This window comes from Pongo abelii, chromosome 1 (assembly GCF_028885655.2).
Source record: "Pongo abelii isolate AG06213 chromosome 1, NHGRI_mPonAbe1-v2.0_pri, whole genome shotgun sequence".
NCBI classification, from domain to species: Eukaryota; Metazoa; Chordata; class Mammalia; order Primates; family Hominidae; genus Pongo; species Pongo abelii.
The window spans coordinates 180,549,839-180,566,812 of NC_071985.2; the positions used below are offsets into that span (position 1 = coordinate 180,549,839).

The window sequence follows — 16,974 nt, forward strand, 5'->3', positions numbered from 1 at the left end:
CCGCACTATTGCACTTCAGCCTGGGCAACAAGAACGAAACTCCATCTCAAAAAAAAAGATGAATAGGAAGTGGCTGTCTTAGGAGAACTTTCCATCTAGGCTTTATGGAACTGATGATTCTTAGCAGTAACAGGAGCAGGAAAACAAAGCAAAATGTAGGTAAATTTCCTCTCCTCCTCCCCATCTCCTTGACATGTTCCTTTTCTACCTCATTCATTCTTTTTCGCTCTTGTCGCCCAGGCTGGAATGCAATGGCGCAATTTCGGCTCACTGCAACCTCCACCTCCCAGGTTAAAGCAATTCTCCTGCCTGAGCCTCCCGAAGAGCTAGGATTACAGGTGTGCGCCTTGTAATTTTGTATTTTTAGTAGAGACCCCTGCTAATTTTGTATTTTTAGTAGAGACAGTTTCACCAGGTTGGCCAGGCTGGTCTCAAACTCTTGACCTCAGGTGATCCACCCACCTCGGCCTCCCAAAGTGCTGGGATTACAGGCGTGAACCACCGCACCCGGCCTCATTCATTCTTTTATTTAAAAAAAAAAAATTATTGCATACCAACTCCCTCACTTACTGTGTGACCTTGGACAAATTACTTAATTTCTCTGTACTTTAGTTTTCTTATCTGTAGAATGGGATAATAATAATACCTACCCACAGTGTCACTGTGAGTGTGTTTACAGTGACATGATATATAATGAGAATTAAATGAGTTAATTCATATAAAGCATTTAGAGCCTGGAACAAAGTTCAGCACTGTTTGAGTACTAGGTGTTATAACAGTGACGTTGCTACACCCTTCACTGCTAACTGTGTTCCAGTCAACATCTCCCATAGCCATTCATTGCTTAGGTGATTCATGTTGGTGGCCAAGACAGGTCTGGGAAGAAGAGAGATGAATCAGACTGCTCACTGCACTTTGTCCAGCTACACCTGGCACATATAGAAGGTCCTCTAAATGTTTGCCGAATGGATAAGCGAATGTCTTCCTATTGAACTCCAAGTTCTTTGAAGGCAGGAACCATATTCCTAGCTGTCATATCCCTAGAACAATGCACTGGTGAGGCACAGAGTAGGCGCTTAGGGATTATACATAGATAAATGACTGCAGGTGGAAAATCACTAAGGCTACAAAGCGAGCATAGATAAGGTGCTGCAGAGACACTGCCCCCAGTTTTAGGAAGGGGGTTAGCCCTGGAAGCGTGGCTGCCAACGCCCTCAACGGCGCGAGGGCTGCTGGGAAGCGCAGGCTCGCTTGGCTCGCCTGGCTCGCCCCGGGATCCCGGGAGAGCGCGGCGGACGGCGTCAGCCCCACGCCCCGCCCCGCCCCCTCCGCCGGCTCACGTGACCGGCTCTGGGCCAGCGCGAACCATGGCCGGCATGGTGGACTTCCAGGATGAGGAGCAGGTGAAATCCTTTTTGGAGAACATGGAGGTGGAGTGCAACTACCACTGCTACCACGAGAAGGACCCGGACGGTGAGCGGCTCCAGCGCAGCCCGGCGACGCGTCGGGGAGGGACGTGCCCGGAGAGGTCTGGTCTGCGACCTCTGAGAGGCGGGAGAAGGAATCACGTGGCGGGCGGGGGACGGGGTCTGTGGATCGCGGTGACCGCATGTGTTGGGAAGGGCGATGTGTCCCGGGAAGACCGAGCCAGGAGGCCGGGGCGGGTAGGAAGAGACGTGCTGGGGCTTTTGGGTTAGGGACTGGGGATCCATTGGTGAACAGATGAAACTCCCTGCCCTCGTGGAGCTTCCAAGCTAGTGCGGGGAGTCGGGCAATAAGCCTCAGGTAATTCATGAAATCGTGTTCGAAAGTAGTAAGTACCGGCCGGGAGCGGTGGCTCACGCCTATAATCCCAGCACTTTGGGAGGCTGAGGCGGGTGGATCACGAGGTCAGGAGATCGAAACCATCCTGGCCAGCACGGTGAAACCCCGTCTCCACTAAAAATACAAAAAATTAGCCGGGCGTGGTGGCAGGCGCCTGTATTCCCAGCTACTCGGGAGGCTGAGGCAGGAGAGTGGCGTGAACCCGGGAGGCGGAGCTTGCAGTGAGCAGAGATCGGGCCACTGCACTCCAGCCTGGGCGACAGAGCGAGACTCCGTCTCAAAAAAATAAAATAAAATAAAAAGAAAGTAGTAAGTGCCGTGGAAAAAAGACTGGGTGAAGGGTATCAGGAAGGCAGGAGGGCAGTTTTAAACTGAGTGATCAGGGAAGATCACTGAGAAAGTGGCAATTGAATAAAGCCTTGAAGAAGGTAAGGGAGTGAACCATGCAGTTCTTACCATAGGTAACAGCTGGCGAAGAAGCCCTGAAGCACAAATGTGTCCCGTGTGTTGTGTGAACATTGAATTGACTTGAGAGTATAGGTGGATGGTGGTGACCAGAGGGGTCCACCCAGAGCAGCTAATACCTTTGGGTGGTTTTCTTCTTCTTGCTTTATTTTTATTTTTTATATTTTCTTTCTTTTTTGAGATAGTATCTCACTATGTTGTCCAGGCTGGTTGCAACTCCTGGGCCCAAGTGATCCTCCTGCCTTTGATTACAGGCATGAACCACTGCGCACTGCCTACTTTTTAACTTGTTTTTTTGAGACTGAGTCTCACTCTGTCACCCAGGCTGGAGTACAGTGGCTCGATCTCAGCTCACTGCAACCTCTGCCTCCTGGGTTAAAGCAATTCTCCTGCCTCAGCCTCCTGAGTAGCTGGGATTACAGGCACCCACCACCACGCCCAGCTAATTTTTGTATTTTAGTAGAGACAGGGTTTCACCATGTTGGCCAGGCTGGTCTCGAACTCCTGACCTCAAGCAATCCATCTGCCTTGGCCTCCCAAAGTGCTGGGATTACAGGTGTGAGCCACCATGCCCAGGCTTTTTTTTTTTTTCTTTCAAATAAAGGACTGGTGTGGTGGCACAAGCCTGTAATCCCAGCTCTTTGGGAGGCTGAGGTGAGGTGGGAGGATCACTTGAGGCCAGGAGTTCAAGACCAGCCTGGGCAACATGATGAAACCCTGTCGCTACTGAAAAAAAAAAGAAAGAAAAAAAGTGGCACTGGCCCTACCTTCTAATAGCTTGCAGTTTAGTCAGTTTAGTTTGCAGAAATGACATAGCTATTCCTTGAGGCTAATCCGTAACATAGACCATAACATAACCATATATATATATATATCATAACATAGTCATGACACAGAGTTGCTCTGCAGTATGATGGCTTAAAAAGAACCTGGGGTTGGGCTGGGCACAATGGCTCACGCCTGTAATCCCAGCACTTTGGGAGGCTGAGGTGGGCAGATCACCTGAGGACAGGAGTTCAAGACCAGCCTGACCAATATGATGAAACTCTGTCTCTACTAAAAATACAAAAATTAGCCAGACATGGTGGCATGCGCCTGTAATCCCAGCTACTCGGGAGGCTGAGACAGGAGAATGGCTTGAACCTGGGAGGCGGAGGTTGCAGTGAGCCGAGATCGTGCCATTGCACTCCAGCCTGGGCAACAACAGCGAAACAACGTCTCAAAAAAAAAAAAAAAAAAAAAAAGAACCTGGGGTTGTTCTTTGAGAGCTGGTCCATGTCCTAAGTGTAGAAAGAACTTAGAGGAATTGGGGTCACTAAGGAACAGGGTGGTTAGGGAAGACTTTGAGGAGAGGTCTGGAGGGCTGGGCAAGTGTTGATTAAATGGAGGAGAGGGTGGGAGAAGAAAGCGCTATCTTTTGGAAGGTTGAAGTTAGGATGTAGTACGTTTGAAGCGGGAGTCTGGGCCACAGTATGTCAGGGCTTGAATGCCAGGGTAAGGAATATAGACTTTGCTCTGTAGGCAATGGAGAGCAAAACATGTCTGAGAAGCAAGTTCTTGGAATCGGGAAGGGTGGATATATCAAAACGACTGGCTGCAGCACTTTAGGAGACCTGAGAAGAGGCTATAGTTACCGTAGCGACTGGTGTAGTAGTTTCCATGCATGTCACGCTTTCTTACCTGGATAACTGAAGTCGCCTTCTAACCTGTCTCTCTCTTTGCACTTTACTCCCTTAAAATCCATTTCTACTCACAGATAAACTGATATTTTAATTTTAATTTTGTTATGTTAAATATTAGATTTAAAATAACCTATTTGTTATCAATGCCCAATTATATACCCTCACATACTTAAATTCCTCCATACTCACCCAGGCATATATGAACATATATACCAGAGTAACGTTTTTGTTGGGGGGTGGGGTCGTTTGTTTGGTTTTGGTGGCTTTTTGGTTGTTTGTTTTCTGAGAGGGTATTAATCTGTCACCCAGGCTGGAGTGCAGTGGCGCAATCTCAGCTCACTGCAACCTCTGCCTCCCAGGTTCAAGTACTTCTCCTGCCCCAGCCTCCCAGGTAGCTGTGCCACCACACCTGGCTTTTTTTTTTTTTCCTGAGACTGAGTCTTGCTCTGTTGCCCAGGCTTGAGTACAGTGGCACGATATCAGCTCACTGCAACCTCTGCCTCCCGGGTTCAAGTGATTCTTCTGCCTCAGCCTCCCAAGTAGCTGGAATTACAAGCGTGTGCCACCAAGCCTGGCTAATTTTTTTATATTTTTCCACTCCTGGCTAATTTTTTTGTATTTTTAGTAGAGACCGGGTTTTACCCTATCCAGGCTGGTCTCGAACTCCAGACCTCAAATGATCCTCCTGCCTCAGCCTCCCCAAGTGCTGGGATTATAGGCATGAGCTACTGAGCCTGGCCCAGCACCCTTTTCTTGCTGCTACAAAGACTAGACTATGAGCCTTTTAGGTTTTCACTGTTTTTACCATTGAACTTCATGAGAGATTCCAAAACTAGCAAAGTTTCAATCATGGAAGTCAGTGGATATTTGGGCGTGGCTGACAGGGAGCAGGAGGGCTGGTGAGTGGTGGAGCCAATGCAGGGGCTGAGGTCTCCCCAAGCCATACATTGCTCAGTCCATGGCTGTGGGGAGACAATGCCATTTGTAGGAATGGCTAAACACCACCTACATTCTTTGTAGTAAGGTCAACTTGCCACACATCAGGAGGACAGGGGCTGTCTTAAAAGACATAGCCTGGCCTGCCACACCTGGGCACCCCCTACTCCCAAGTCCCCACTGCGAGCAGCAGCCCCAGACATGAAGAACAGCCCTTGCCCTCTTCTCGCAGGTTGCTATCGGCTGGTGGACTATTTGGAAGGGATCCGGAAGAATTTTGATGAGGCTGCCAAGGTGTTGAAGTTTAACTGTGAAGAGAACCAGCACAGCGATAGCTGCTACAAACTGGGGGCCTACTATGTGACTGGAAAAGGTAAGGAGGGCCTGCCTTTTGGGTCCTTGTCATTGATAGCAGTGCTGGACTCACACCGGAGCCCCATGATAAGCTCTTGCAGAAGGGTCTCACAGGTATTGGGGAAGTGCATTGTAAGAAGATGGAGAGGTAGGAGTTCAGCAGAGTGATGGGCGGAAGAACACAGCCTTTCAAGTTAGGTAAACCTTAGGGAATGCTATTTGCAAGTAGTGGGACCTTGAGCCAATCACTTCAACTCTGTGCCTCAGTTACATCACCTGTAAATTGGAGGGAAATAGTACTTGCTTTGTAGGGTCATGAGGATTAAATAGGACAGTATAGGAAAAGGCATCAGCATGTGCCTGGCACAGAGTAAGGGGTCAGTAATTACTGTCTTCCTTCTGTCTTTTCTCCTTGTACTCTAATTGTAGTTATCACTGGCATAGTGTTTACATTATATATGGCTAAATAACAAATCACCTGAATAGTTTCTGTGGGTCAAGAATTTGGGAGTGATTTAGTGGGGGCACCTCAGGGTATCTCATGAGGTTATAGTCAAGACATTGGCCAGGGAGCCAGGGCTGTAGACATTGGAAGGCTTGACTGAAGTTGGAGTTTCCAATTCTAAGATGACTCACTCTGATAGCTGGTAGCAGAGGCCTCTAGTTCCTTACCAGCTGTTATTGGGAGAGCTCAGATCGTCATGACATGGTTCTCTCCATGGGCTGCTTGAGTGTCCTCATGACATGGCGTCTGGCTTCCCCCAGAGTGAGTAATTTAAAGAAGAGAACAAGATAGAATCCACAGTGTCTTCTATGACCTATCTTTGGGAGTCACACGCTTTTCATTTCTATCACATATTTATTAGATGTAGCTTACACTAAGGGAAAGGACTTAAATTCCACTTCTTGAAGAGGAAGGAATATTAAAGAACTTATGGACATATTTAAAACCACCACAGGCCAGGGGCGGTGGCTCACGCCTGTAATCCCAGTACTTTGGGAGGCCAAGGCGGGTGGATCACGAGGTCAGGAGCTCAAGACCAACCTGACCAACATGGTGAAACCCCGTCTCTACTAAAAATACAAAAAAAAAAATTAGCTGGGTGTGGTGGCGCACACCTGTAATCCCAGCTACTCAGGAGGCTGAGGCAGGAGAATTACTTGAACCCTGGAGGCAGAGGTTGCAGTGAGCTGAGATCACGCCACTGCACTCCAGCCTGGGTAACAGAGCAAGACTCTGTCTCACACACACAAAAAAACAACACACACACAAAAAAACCAAAAAAACACAGATAAGTAATAGGACCTTTGACAGGCAGCTTTTTTTTTTTTTTTTTTTTTTTTTTTTTTTTTTTTTTGACAGGATCCTGTTCTGTTTCTCAGACTGGAGTGCAGTGATAAAATCATAACTCACTGCAGCCTTGAGCTCCTGGGCTCAAGCAATCCTCCTGCCTCAGCCTCCCCAGTGGCTGGAACTATAGGCACGTGCCCCCATGCTTAGCTAATTTTTTATTTTTTGTAGAGACAGGATCTCACTATGTTGCCAGGCTGGTCTCAAACTCCTGGCCTCAAGCAATCCTTGCACCTTGGCCTCTCAAAGTGCTAGGGTAAGGTATGAGCCACTGCACCCGGCCAAGGATGTCTTTTTTTTTTTTTGAGACAGGGTCCCACTCTGTCGCCCAGGCTGGTGTGCAGTGGCATGATTGCGGCTTACCACAACCCTGTGGCTCAAGGGATCCTCAACCTTCCGAGTAGCTGGGATTACAGTGGCGTGCGCCACGACCACCCAACTAATTTCTGTATTTTTAGTAGAGATGGGGTTTCGCCATGTTAGCCAGGCTGGTCTTGAACTAACCTCAAACGATCCACCCGCCTTGGCCTCCCAAGATGCTGGGATTACAGGTGTGAGCCACCGTGCCCGGCCCCATTTTAATTTTTTAAACTAAATTTTAGGCCAGGTGCAGTGGCTCACTTGAGCCCGGGAGGTAGAGGCTGCAGTGAGCCTAGATTGCTTCACTGCACTCCAGCCTCGGCCACAGAGCAAGACTCTGTCTCTAAATAAATAAATAAATAAATATAAATACATGAAAATAAAAATGATTCTAACCTTTTAATATTTTTTCTCAACTCTTGATAGCCCTAGTGGCTCATTTAGGAAATGTCACTATGGGCTAGAAATATTAATTTGTAGGTCAGCAGTTTCCTTAGTTTCACTTCAGTTTGGTTTTCTTCTGATAAATTCAAGTAAAATCAAAGTTAAATTTTTTACTTACAAATAGTATCTGTGATCCAATTTTTCCAAACACTTCTATCTAGTATCCATTCAACCAGCCAGCATTTAATCTGAACACATGCTACAAAGATGACTGGAATGGTGTTCACTTAATGATAATGATGGTTATTTCTAGGTGGTGGATTTGGAATGGTTACTTAAAAGAATAATGTTAAAATGTTTATCTTTTTTGAGATTGAGTAATGGTACATGGGGATTTGAAGTTTTGCACACATACAAACAACTAAAAAAAGTGAGCCCTGCCACCACTTCTACTTAAAATTATTTGTTAGTGATTTCCTATTGTTTTTAAGATTAAATTCAGGGGTCCTTAATGTGGCCCTGCATGATCTGGTCCCCGCTTGCCTGCCTGGCACTACACTTTTCCTCCATGCTCTTTTCACACTTAAAATCATCTTTTTTTTTTTTTTTTTTTTTGTGAGACAGGGTCTCTCTCCATTGCTGAGGCTGAGTGCAGTGGCTCAATCATAGCACACAGCAGCCTTGACCTTCCGGGCTCAAGTGATCCTCCCACCTCAGCCTCCCGAGTAGCTGAGCTATTTTTGATTTTTTTGCAGAGATGGAGTCTGGCTATGTTGCCCAGGCTAGTCGCAAACTCCTTGATGCAAGTGAACCTCCTCCTTGGCCTACCAAAGTGCTGAGATTACAGGTCTGAGCCACCACGCCCATCGAAAATCATACATTTATTTGTATTGTTATTTATTTATTTAGAGGTGAGGTCTTGCACTCTTGCTCAGGCTAGAGTGCAGCGGTGCAAAACTTCCAGGCTCAAGCAGTCCTCTTGCCTCAGCCTCTCCAGTAGCTGGGACTACAGGCCCATGCCCCCATGCCTGGCTAATTTTACATTTTTTATAGAGACAGAGTCTCACTATGTTGCCCAGGCTGATCTTGAACTCCTGGCCTCCTGAGGTCCTCCTGCCTGGGCCTCTCAAAGTGCTGGGATTACTGGCCACTGTGCCTGGCCTGTACAGTTATTTCGTGTCTGTCTCATTCGCCCATAAGACAGGTCTCATTAGGCCTCAAAAGCAGGACAGTGTCGTTTGTTCCCCAGGACCTAGCACAGCAATTGGCAACTATTCAGTATACAGCTGTCCCTCAGTATCTTTGGGAAATTTGTTCCAGGACCCTCACTCCATTCTGCCACAGATAACAGAGTCTGATGATGCTCAAGTCCGTTATATAAAAATGGCATAGTATTTGCATATGACCCTACCCATATTCTCGTGTGTATTTTGTTTTATTTTTTGTTTGTTTATTTGTTTGTTTGTTTTGAGATGGAGTCTTGCTCAGTCGCCCAGGCTGGAGTGCAGTGGCATGATCTCAGCTCACTACAACCTCTGCCTCCTGGGTTCAAGCAGTTTTCCTGCCTCAGCCTCCTGAGTAGCTGGGATTACAGGCACCCACCATCATGCGCGGCTAATTTTTGTTTTTTGTTTTTTTGAGACAGAGTTATGCTCTGTCATCCAGGCTGGAGTGCAATGGCGCGATCTCTGCTCACTTCAAGCTCCGCCTCCGGGGTTCATGCCATTCTTCTGCCTCAGCTTCCCGAGTAGCTGGCATTACAGGCACATGCCACCATGCCCAACTCATTTTTTTGTATTTTTAGTAGAGATGGGGTTTCACCATGTTGGCCAGTCTGGTCTCGAACTCCTGACCTCATGATCCACCCGCCTTGGCCTCCCAAAGTGCTGGGATTACAGGAGTGAGCTACTGCGCCCAGCCTAATTTTTGTATTTTTGTAGAGATGGGATTTCACCGTGTTGGCCAGGCTGGTCTTGAACCTCCTGATCTCAGGTTATCCGCCCACCTCGGCCTCCCAAAGTGCTGGGATTACAGGCGTGAGCCACCGCGCCTGGCCTCCTGTGTATTTTAAATTAATTACTTAGAACAGGGCTGTTCAATCTTTTTGCTTCCGTGGGCCACACTGGAAGAAGAATTGTCTTGGGCCATATATAAAATACAGTAACGATAGCTGATGAGCTAAAAAAAAAAAAAAAAAAAAAACTCATAGGCCAGGTGCGGTGGCTCACGCCTGTAATCCCAGCATTTTGGGAGGCTGAGGCGGGCAGATCATGAGGTCAGGAGTTCGAGTCTAGCCTGACCAACATGGTGAAACCCCGTCTCTACTGAAAACACAAAAATTAGCCCGGCCTGGTGGCATGCACCTGTAATCCCAGCTACTCAAGAGGCTGAGGCAGGAGAATCACTTGAACCCTGGAGGCAGAGGTTGCAGTGAGCCGAGATCACGCCACTGCACTCCAGCCTGGGCGACAGAGCAAGACTCCATCTCAAAAAAAAAAAAATAATAATAATAATAATTTCATAATGTTTTAAGAAAGTTTATGAATTTGTGTTAAGCCACAATCAAAGCCATCCCAGGCCCGTGGGTTGGACAATCCTGACTTAGACTATCTAATACAATGTAAATACTGAGTAAATAATTGTTCTATTTTATATATTTTGTATTTTTTAATTGTATTGTTATTTTTTCCCTAATATTTTTGATGTGTGGTTGGTTGAACCCATGGATATGGAGGGCCCACTGTATGTTTAAATTAATGAACAATTAAGTGCTTGTAATATGCCATGTTCTCTCTGTAACCCCATGAGGTAGATATTATTATCATTCCCAGTTTTCACCTGCTTTACCTGTTTGAGTTTCTTCATAAGGTATCATTTGAACAAAAGATTCTAAAGCTGAGAAAGCTAGGAGGTCTGTGCACTATGCCAGGCTACCTTCCATGCTGCCTGAGCTCATAGTATGGACATTTTTTTTTTCTTTTTGAGGTAAAGTCTTGCTCTGTCGCCCAGGTTGATCTTGAATTCCTGGCCTCAAGCAATCATCCTGCACAAAGTGCTAGGATTACAGATGTGAGCCACTGTGCTCAGCCTTAAACTTTATTCAGGAATTGTTGTTGGCCAGGTGTGGTGGCTCATGCCTGTAATTCCAGCACTTTGGAAGGCCAAGGTGGGAGGATCGCTTGAGTCCCAGAGTTTAAGACTAGCCTAGGCAACATAGTGAGATCCTGTCTCTACAAAACAATTTAAAAATTAGCCAGGCGTAGTGGTTGGTGTGTGCCTGTAGTCCCAGCTACTGGGGAGGCTGAGATGGGAAGATTGCTTTAGCTGGAGGTTGAGGCTGCAGTGAGCCGTGATCATGCCAGTGCACTCCAGCCTGGGTAACAGAGCAAGACCCTTTCTCCAAAAAAAAAAAAAAAATTATTCGCTGACTTTGGCCTGAGACATTTAGGTTGTGTGCCCTGGCTTGGGTTTATTTTTTTCTACTTTCCTTCCTCTCAGGTGGTCTGACCCAGGACCTGAAAGCTGCCGCCAGGTGCTTTTTGATGGCGTGTGAGAAGCCTGGAAAGAAGTCAATAGCAGCATGTCACAACGTTGGCCTCCTGGCACATGATGGACAGGTTAATGAGGATGGCCAGCCTGACCTGGGAAAGGCCAGGGACTACTACACAAGGGCCTGTGATGGTGGCTATACTTCCAGTTGCTTCAACCTCAGTGCCATGTTCCTGCAGGGTGCCCCAGGCTTTCCCAAGGACATGGACCTGGCATGTAAATACTCCATGAAAGCCTGTGACCTGGGTCATATCTGGGCCTGTGCCAATGCCAGTCGCATGTACAAGCTGGGGGATGGTGTTGATAAGGATGAGGCCAAGGCCGAGGTGCTAAAAAATCGAGCCCAGCAGCTACACAAAGAACAGCAGAAAGGTGTCCAACCCTTAACATTTGGGTAATGTGGTCCACCCTCCCTCCCAGGCAACAAACTGCTTGAGGCTGGCAGCTCCTGTTTCTGAAGACTGATGCAGCCCTTGAAGGTCAACCTGCTGGAGCAAAAAAACTTGGGACTTGAATTTGTAGCTCCATTTACATGGATCCATTGTCCCAGCTACTGGAGTATAGCCTACAATGTTTATTTCAGTCAATATTCCTTTATCTGTGTGTTCTGTACAATGTTTATTACAGTCAATATTCCTTCATCTGGGTGTTCTGTGAAGATAGCCGTGTTTATGGGGGTCTTAGTTTTCAAACTCTGGCAACTCTGTGAAAAATAGGAGCAAACTAGAGAGCCTTAGAGATTGGTGGTAGGGAGGGGAGGATAGCAGGAAGTTTGAAAAATTAGCAGCCCCAGGGCCTAAAGGAATCAGCTATCATCATTTTCATCATTATTATTATTTTGGTTAGGATGGCTTGAAAATCAGAACGTATCTTGGTTTACGTAATTGACGTCTTAAAGAACTAAGAACAGTTAAATAGTCACAACTACCACCCTCTGACTTACATAATCATTGGTGTGGGCTTCATTTTGCCTTTAGAGTCACATCTTTCAGTAAATTCATAGAGATCAAGAGGGACGTGCAACATACAGCTTAAAGGCTGTTATGCTTCAGGGTTGCTGAAGAAGATGAAACGTCAGCCTGCCATCGTCTAGAAGAGACATTGGCAGTTAAAAATTAGCACCTCCAGTGTAGTCGCCTGGCACTGCCTATCATGCTGAGGGAGCAGATTCTTCCCAAGGCAGCTTCAGCTAGGAGTTTGTAAGCAAGGACTTTGTGACACATTTGTCCCCTGGAACTGAGCCTTTTTAACTGTCCCTGTGAATAAACAATTTTGAGTGACCTACGGTTTGTGTTAGTGTTCTTTCCAGATTCCAGGTACCGTAGAGAGTATGTTCTTTGTGGTGGTTGTGCCTTTTAAGAACATTTGCGGCCGGGCACAGTGGCTCACGCCTGTAACCCCAGCACTTTGGGTGGCCAAGGCAGGCAGATCACGAGGTCAGGAGATCAAGACCATCCTGGCTAACATGGAGAAACCCCCGTCTCTACTAAAAAATACAAAAAATTAGCCTGGTGTGGTGCCAGGCGCCTGTAGTCCCAGCTACTGGGGAGACTGAGGCAGGAGAATGGCGTGAACCCGGGAGGGGGAAGGCGGAGCTTGCAGTGAGCCAAGATCGCGCCACTGCCCTCCAGCCTGGGTGACAGAGTGAGACTCCGTCTCAAAAAAAAAAAAAAAAAAAAATTTGCTTTTTTTGTTGTCTCCCCAGCTTGTCACCAGGGGGCGAGCTTGTCATTTCCCTGCTGGTAACAATACCATTCTGTGTCACCATCTACTGTTGTAGGCTTCCGTTTTGCAGCCATCCTGAAAGGAAGGCTTGCTGTGTAAATGAAGGTTTGTGAGCACAGCAGCCAGCCTCTCAAGTTGATAGGGGACAGGGACTTCCCCAAGTGCACAGAGGAGATTTCAAAAGACATCAAATTCACCTTTTTAAAATGTAAAGTAGCTTTTGGTGTGCTTAAACTAGGTCAGGCCAGGAGTGGTGGCTCATGCCTGTAATCCTAGCGTTTTGGGAGGCCAAGGCAGGCGGATCACTTGAGGTCAGGAGTTCAAGATCAGCCTGGCCAACATGATGAAACCCCTTTCTCTACTAAAAATACAAAAATTAGCTGGGCATGGTGATGCATACCTGTAATCCCAGCTACTGCAGAGGCTGAGGCAGGAGAATCACCTGAACCTGGGAGGCAGAGGTTGCAGTAAACTGAGATTGTGCCACTGCACTCCAGCCTGGGCAACACAGCAAGACTCTGTCTCAAAAACAAAAGCAAAACTAGGCCAGGTGCAGTGGTTCACACTTGCAATCCCAGCACTTTGGGAGGCCGAGGCAGGCAGATCACGAGGTCAGGATTTCGAGAACAGCCTGGCCAACACAGTGAAACCTCGTCTCTACTAAAAATACAAAAATTATCTGGGTGTGGTGGTGGGCACCTGTTGTCCCAGCTACTCGGGAGGCTGAGGCAGGAGAATTGCTTGAACCCAGGAGGCAGAGGTTGCAGTGAGTCAAGACCATGCCATTGCACTCCAGCCAGGTAACAGAGTGAGATTCTGTCTCAAAAACACACACACACACACACAAAACTGTAGGTCAAAAAACATGAAAATATGTTCAACATCACTAATAGGGAAATGCAAATCAAAAACCACAATGAACTCTTAAAATTCAACAGTAAGAGAACAACCTGATTAAAAAACAGGCCAAAACCCTTAACATATCTCAGCAAAAAAGATAGACAGGTGGCAAATAAGCATATGAAAAGATGTTCCATATAACATGTCATCAGGAAAATGCAAGTTAGAACAACAGACCACTATACAACTATTAGAATGGCCAAAATCCAAAGCACTGACAGCATGAAATGCTGGGAAAGTTGGAGCAATCAGAATTTTTATTCCTTGCTGGTGGGAACGCAAGATGGCACAGCCACTTTGGAAGACAGTTAAGCAGTTTCTTACAAAAACTAGGCAAGCTCTTACCATGTGATCCAGCAATCTTGCTCTTTAGTATTTACCTGAAGGAACTGAAAACATGTCCACACAAAAACCAGCACATGGATGTTTATAGCAGCTTTATTTATAATTGCCAAAACTCAAACCAAAATGTCTTTCAGTAGGTAAATGGGTAAATAAATTGTGGTGCATCTAGACATTATTCGGTGCTTAAATCAAGCTATGAAAAATTATGAGTTATCAAGCTATAAAAAGTCACAGAGGAACTTTAAATGAATGCTACTAAATGAAGCCAGTCTGAAAAGGCTTCATATTAAATGATGCCAACTATATGACACTGGGATGTATTCTGGAAAAGGCAAAACTATGGAGACAGTAAAAACCAGCGGGTGGGGGAGGGGAGGGAGGAATAATTGGAGCACAGAAGATTTTTAGGGCAGCGAAACTACTCTGTATGATACTATAATGATAGATACCTGTCATTGTACATATGTCCAACCCCCTAAAATGTACAACACCAAGAGTGAACCCTAAACTGTGGACTTTGAGTGATAATGATGTGTCAGTGTAGGTTCATCAATTACTGCAAATGTACCTCTTTGGTGGGAGATGTTGAAAATGGTGGAGACTATGCATGTGTGGGGACAACAACTATATGGGAAATCTCTGTACCCTCTCAATTTTGCTGTAAACCTAAAATTGCTCTAAAATGTAAAGTCTATTAAAACCACGATGATATTCCCTCATATCCCATTAGGATGGCTACTATTAAACACAAAAACAAAGTAAGTGTTGTCAAGGATATAGAGAAATTAGAACCCTGTGCACTGGTGCAGCTCCCCCAAAATGAAAAACAGAATTGCCGTTTGATCCAGCCATTCCACTTCTGGGTACATATCTGTGTTAGGCCATTGTTGCATTGCTATAAAGAAATACCTGAGACTGGGTAATTTATAAAGAAAAGTTTAATTGGCTCTCGCTTCTGCCGGCTGTACAGGAAGCATGGTGCTGTGCATCCTATTGGCTTCTGGTGAGGCCTCAGAAGCTTACAGTCATGGTGGAAGGTACAGGGGGAGTCAGTGTATCACATGGTGAGAAGGCAAGAGCAGGAACAAGAGAGCGAGCAAGGGGAGACACCACACACAAATCTCCTGAGGACAGCACCAAGGGGAGGGTCCTAAACCATTCATGAGAAATCCTCCCCATGATCCAATCACCTCCCACCAAGCTCCACCTCCAACATTGGGGATTACATTTCAACATGAGATTTGGGGGGACAAATATCCAAACTATTAATATCCAAAAGAATTGAAAGCAGGGTCTCCAAGAGGTATCTATACCCATATTCTTAGCAGCACTATTCACGGTAACCAAAGGGTAGAAGGAACCCAAATGCCCATCAGCAGATGAATGAATACACAAAAGGCGGGATGTACATGCAATGGAATATTATTCAGCCTTGAAAAGGAAGGAAATTCTGACACATGCCACACAACATGGCTGAATCCTGAGGACATCATGCTAAGAGAGTCACAAAAAGACACGCTGTATATGAGGCATCTAAACTTGGATATGAGTTGTATATAAACTCAGAAAGTAAAATGGTGGCTGCCAGGGGCTGGGGTGAGGGGGAAATTAGTTTTTTGTTTTTGTTTTTGTTTTGAGATAGGCTCTTGCTCTGTCGCCTAGGCTGGAGTGCAGTGGCACTATCATAGCTCACTGCAGCCTCTAACTCCTGGGCTCAGGTCATCCCTCCACCTCAGCTTCCCGAGTAGCTGGGACCACAGGTACACACCACCACGCCCAGCTAGTTTTTGTATTTTCTGTAGAGACGAGATTTTGCCATATCGCCCAGGCTGGTCTTAAACTCCTGAGCTCAAGTGATCCTTCCGCCTCGGCTTCCCAAAATTCTGGGATTATAGGTGTGAGCCACCGTGCCTGGCCAAAATGGGTTGTTTAATAGGTAAAGAGTTTCAAATTTGTAAGATGAAAAAATAATGGAGATTGTTACACAGCAAATGTGAATATACTTAACACTACTGAACTATATGTTTAAAAATGGTTAACCCAGCCTGGCTTACATGGTGAAACCCTCTCGCTACTAAAGATACAAAAATTAGCTGAGCATGGTGGCATGGCCTGTAGTCCCAACGACTCAGGAGGCTGAGGCACGAGAATCGCTGGAACCTGGGAGGCGGAGGTTGCAGTGAGGTGAGATTGCAACACTGCACTCCAGCCTGGGCAACAGAGCGAGACTCCATCTCAAAAAAAAAAAAAAAAAAAAAAAAGAGGTTAAGATGGTAAATTTTATGTTTTACCACAATTTTTTTAAAAAAACAATATTGACTTTTTAAAAATGCCAGGTTTGAAGTTTTTTTTATTATAAAACTAGTATGTTCTCACAAAATGCAATTTGAAACAGAAGAAACCATCGCCCCTCACTATTCTTTATCACCTATGGGCATTCTTTGGCACAATAGTGTTCTCGTTATTTAACCATTTTTTTAAAGAATCATATCTTTTTTTTTTTTTTTTTTGAGATGGTGTCACCCAGGCTGCTGGAGTGCAGTGACGCGATCTCAGCTCACTGCAACCTCCAACTCCCAGGTTCAAGTGATTCCCCAGCCTCAGCCTCTTGAGTAGCCGGGACTACAGGCAAGCGCCACCACACCTAGCTATTTTTTGTATTTTTAGTAGAAATAGGGTTTCACCATGTTGACCAGGCTGGTCTCTAACTCCTGACCTCAGGTGATCCACCACCTCGGCCTCCCAAAGTGCTAGGATTACAGGCATGAGCCACTGTGCCCTGCCAAGAATCATATCTTTTCAATTAACAGGTTTTGTAATTTTTTTTCTTTTTGAGACAGGGTCTCTGTCTGTCACCTAGGCTGGAGTGCAGTGGTACAATCATAGCTCACTGCAGCCTCAACCTCCTGGGCTCAGGTGATCCTCCTACCTCAGTCTCCCGAGTAGCTAGGGACTACATGTGCGCAACATGTAGTCCATGCCCAGTTAGTTTTCGTATTTTTTGTAGATACGGGGTCTCGCTGTGTTGCCCAGGCTGGTCTCAAACTCCTGGGCTCAAGCGATCCTCCTGCCTCAGCCTCCCAACATGCTAGGATTACA

The 16,974-nt window shown here is 46.1% G+C and overlaps 1 protein-coding gene across 1 annotated transcript; it reads left to right on the top strand.

Moving 5' to 3' along the window:
* Nucleotides 1-1,283: 1,283 nt before the first annotated feature.
* Nucleotides 1,284-12,185, top strand: LOC100447258 (cytochrome c oxidase assembly factor 7). Its single transcript, XM_002810816.5, has 3 exons — nucleotides 1,284-1,473; nucleotides 5,140-5,280; nucleotides 10,855-12,185. The coding sequence occupies exons 1-3, from the start codon at nucleotides 1,368-1,370 to the stop codon at nucleotides 11,301-11,303; spliced, it is 696 nt and encodes a 231-aa protein (XP_002810862.1). The 5' UTR covers nucleotides 1,284-1,367; the 3' UTR covers nucleotides 11,304-12,185.
* Nucleotides 12,186-16,974: the final 4,789 nt, after the last annotated feature.

Excerpts from the sequence above, each read along its gene's own strand:
- LOC100447258 (XM_002810816.5), top strand. The coding sequence starts at position 1,368 with ATGGCCGGCATGGTGGACTTCCAGGATGAGGAGCAGGTGAAATCCTTT. Across the intron at positions 1,474-5,139 it reads CCACGAGAAGGACCCGGACG|GTTGCTATCGGCTGGTGGAC; the intron begins GTGAGCGGCTCC and ends CTCTTCTCGCAG. Across the intron at positions 5,281-10,854 it reads CTACTATGTGACTGGAAAAG|GTGGTCTGACCCAGGACCTG; the intron begins GTAAGGAGGGCC and ends CCTTCCTCTCAG.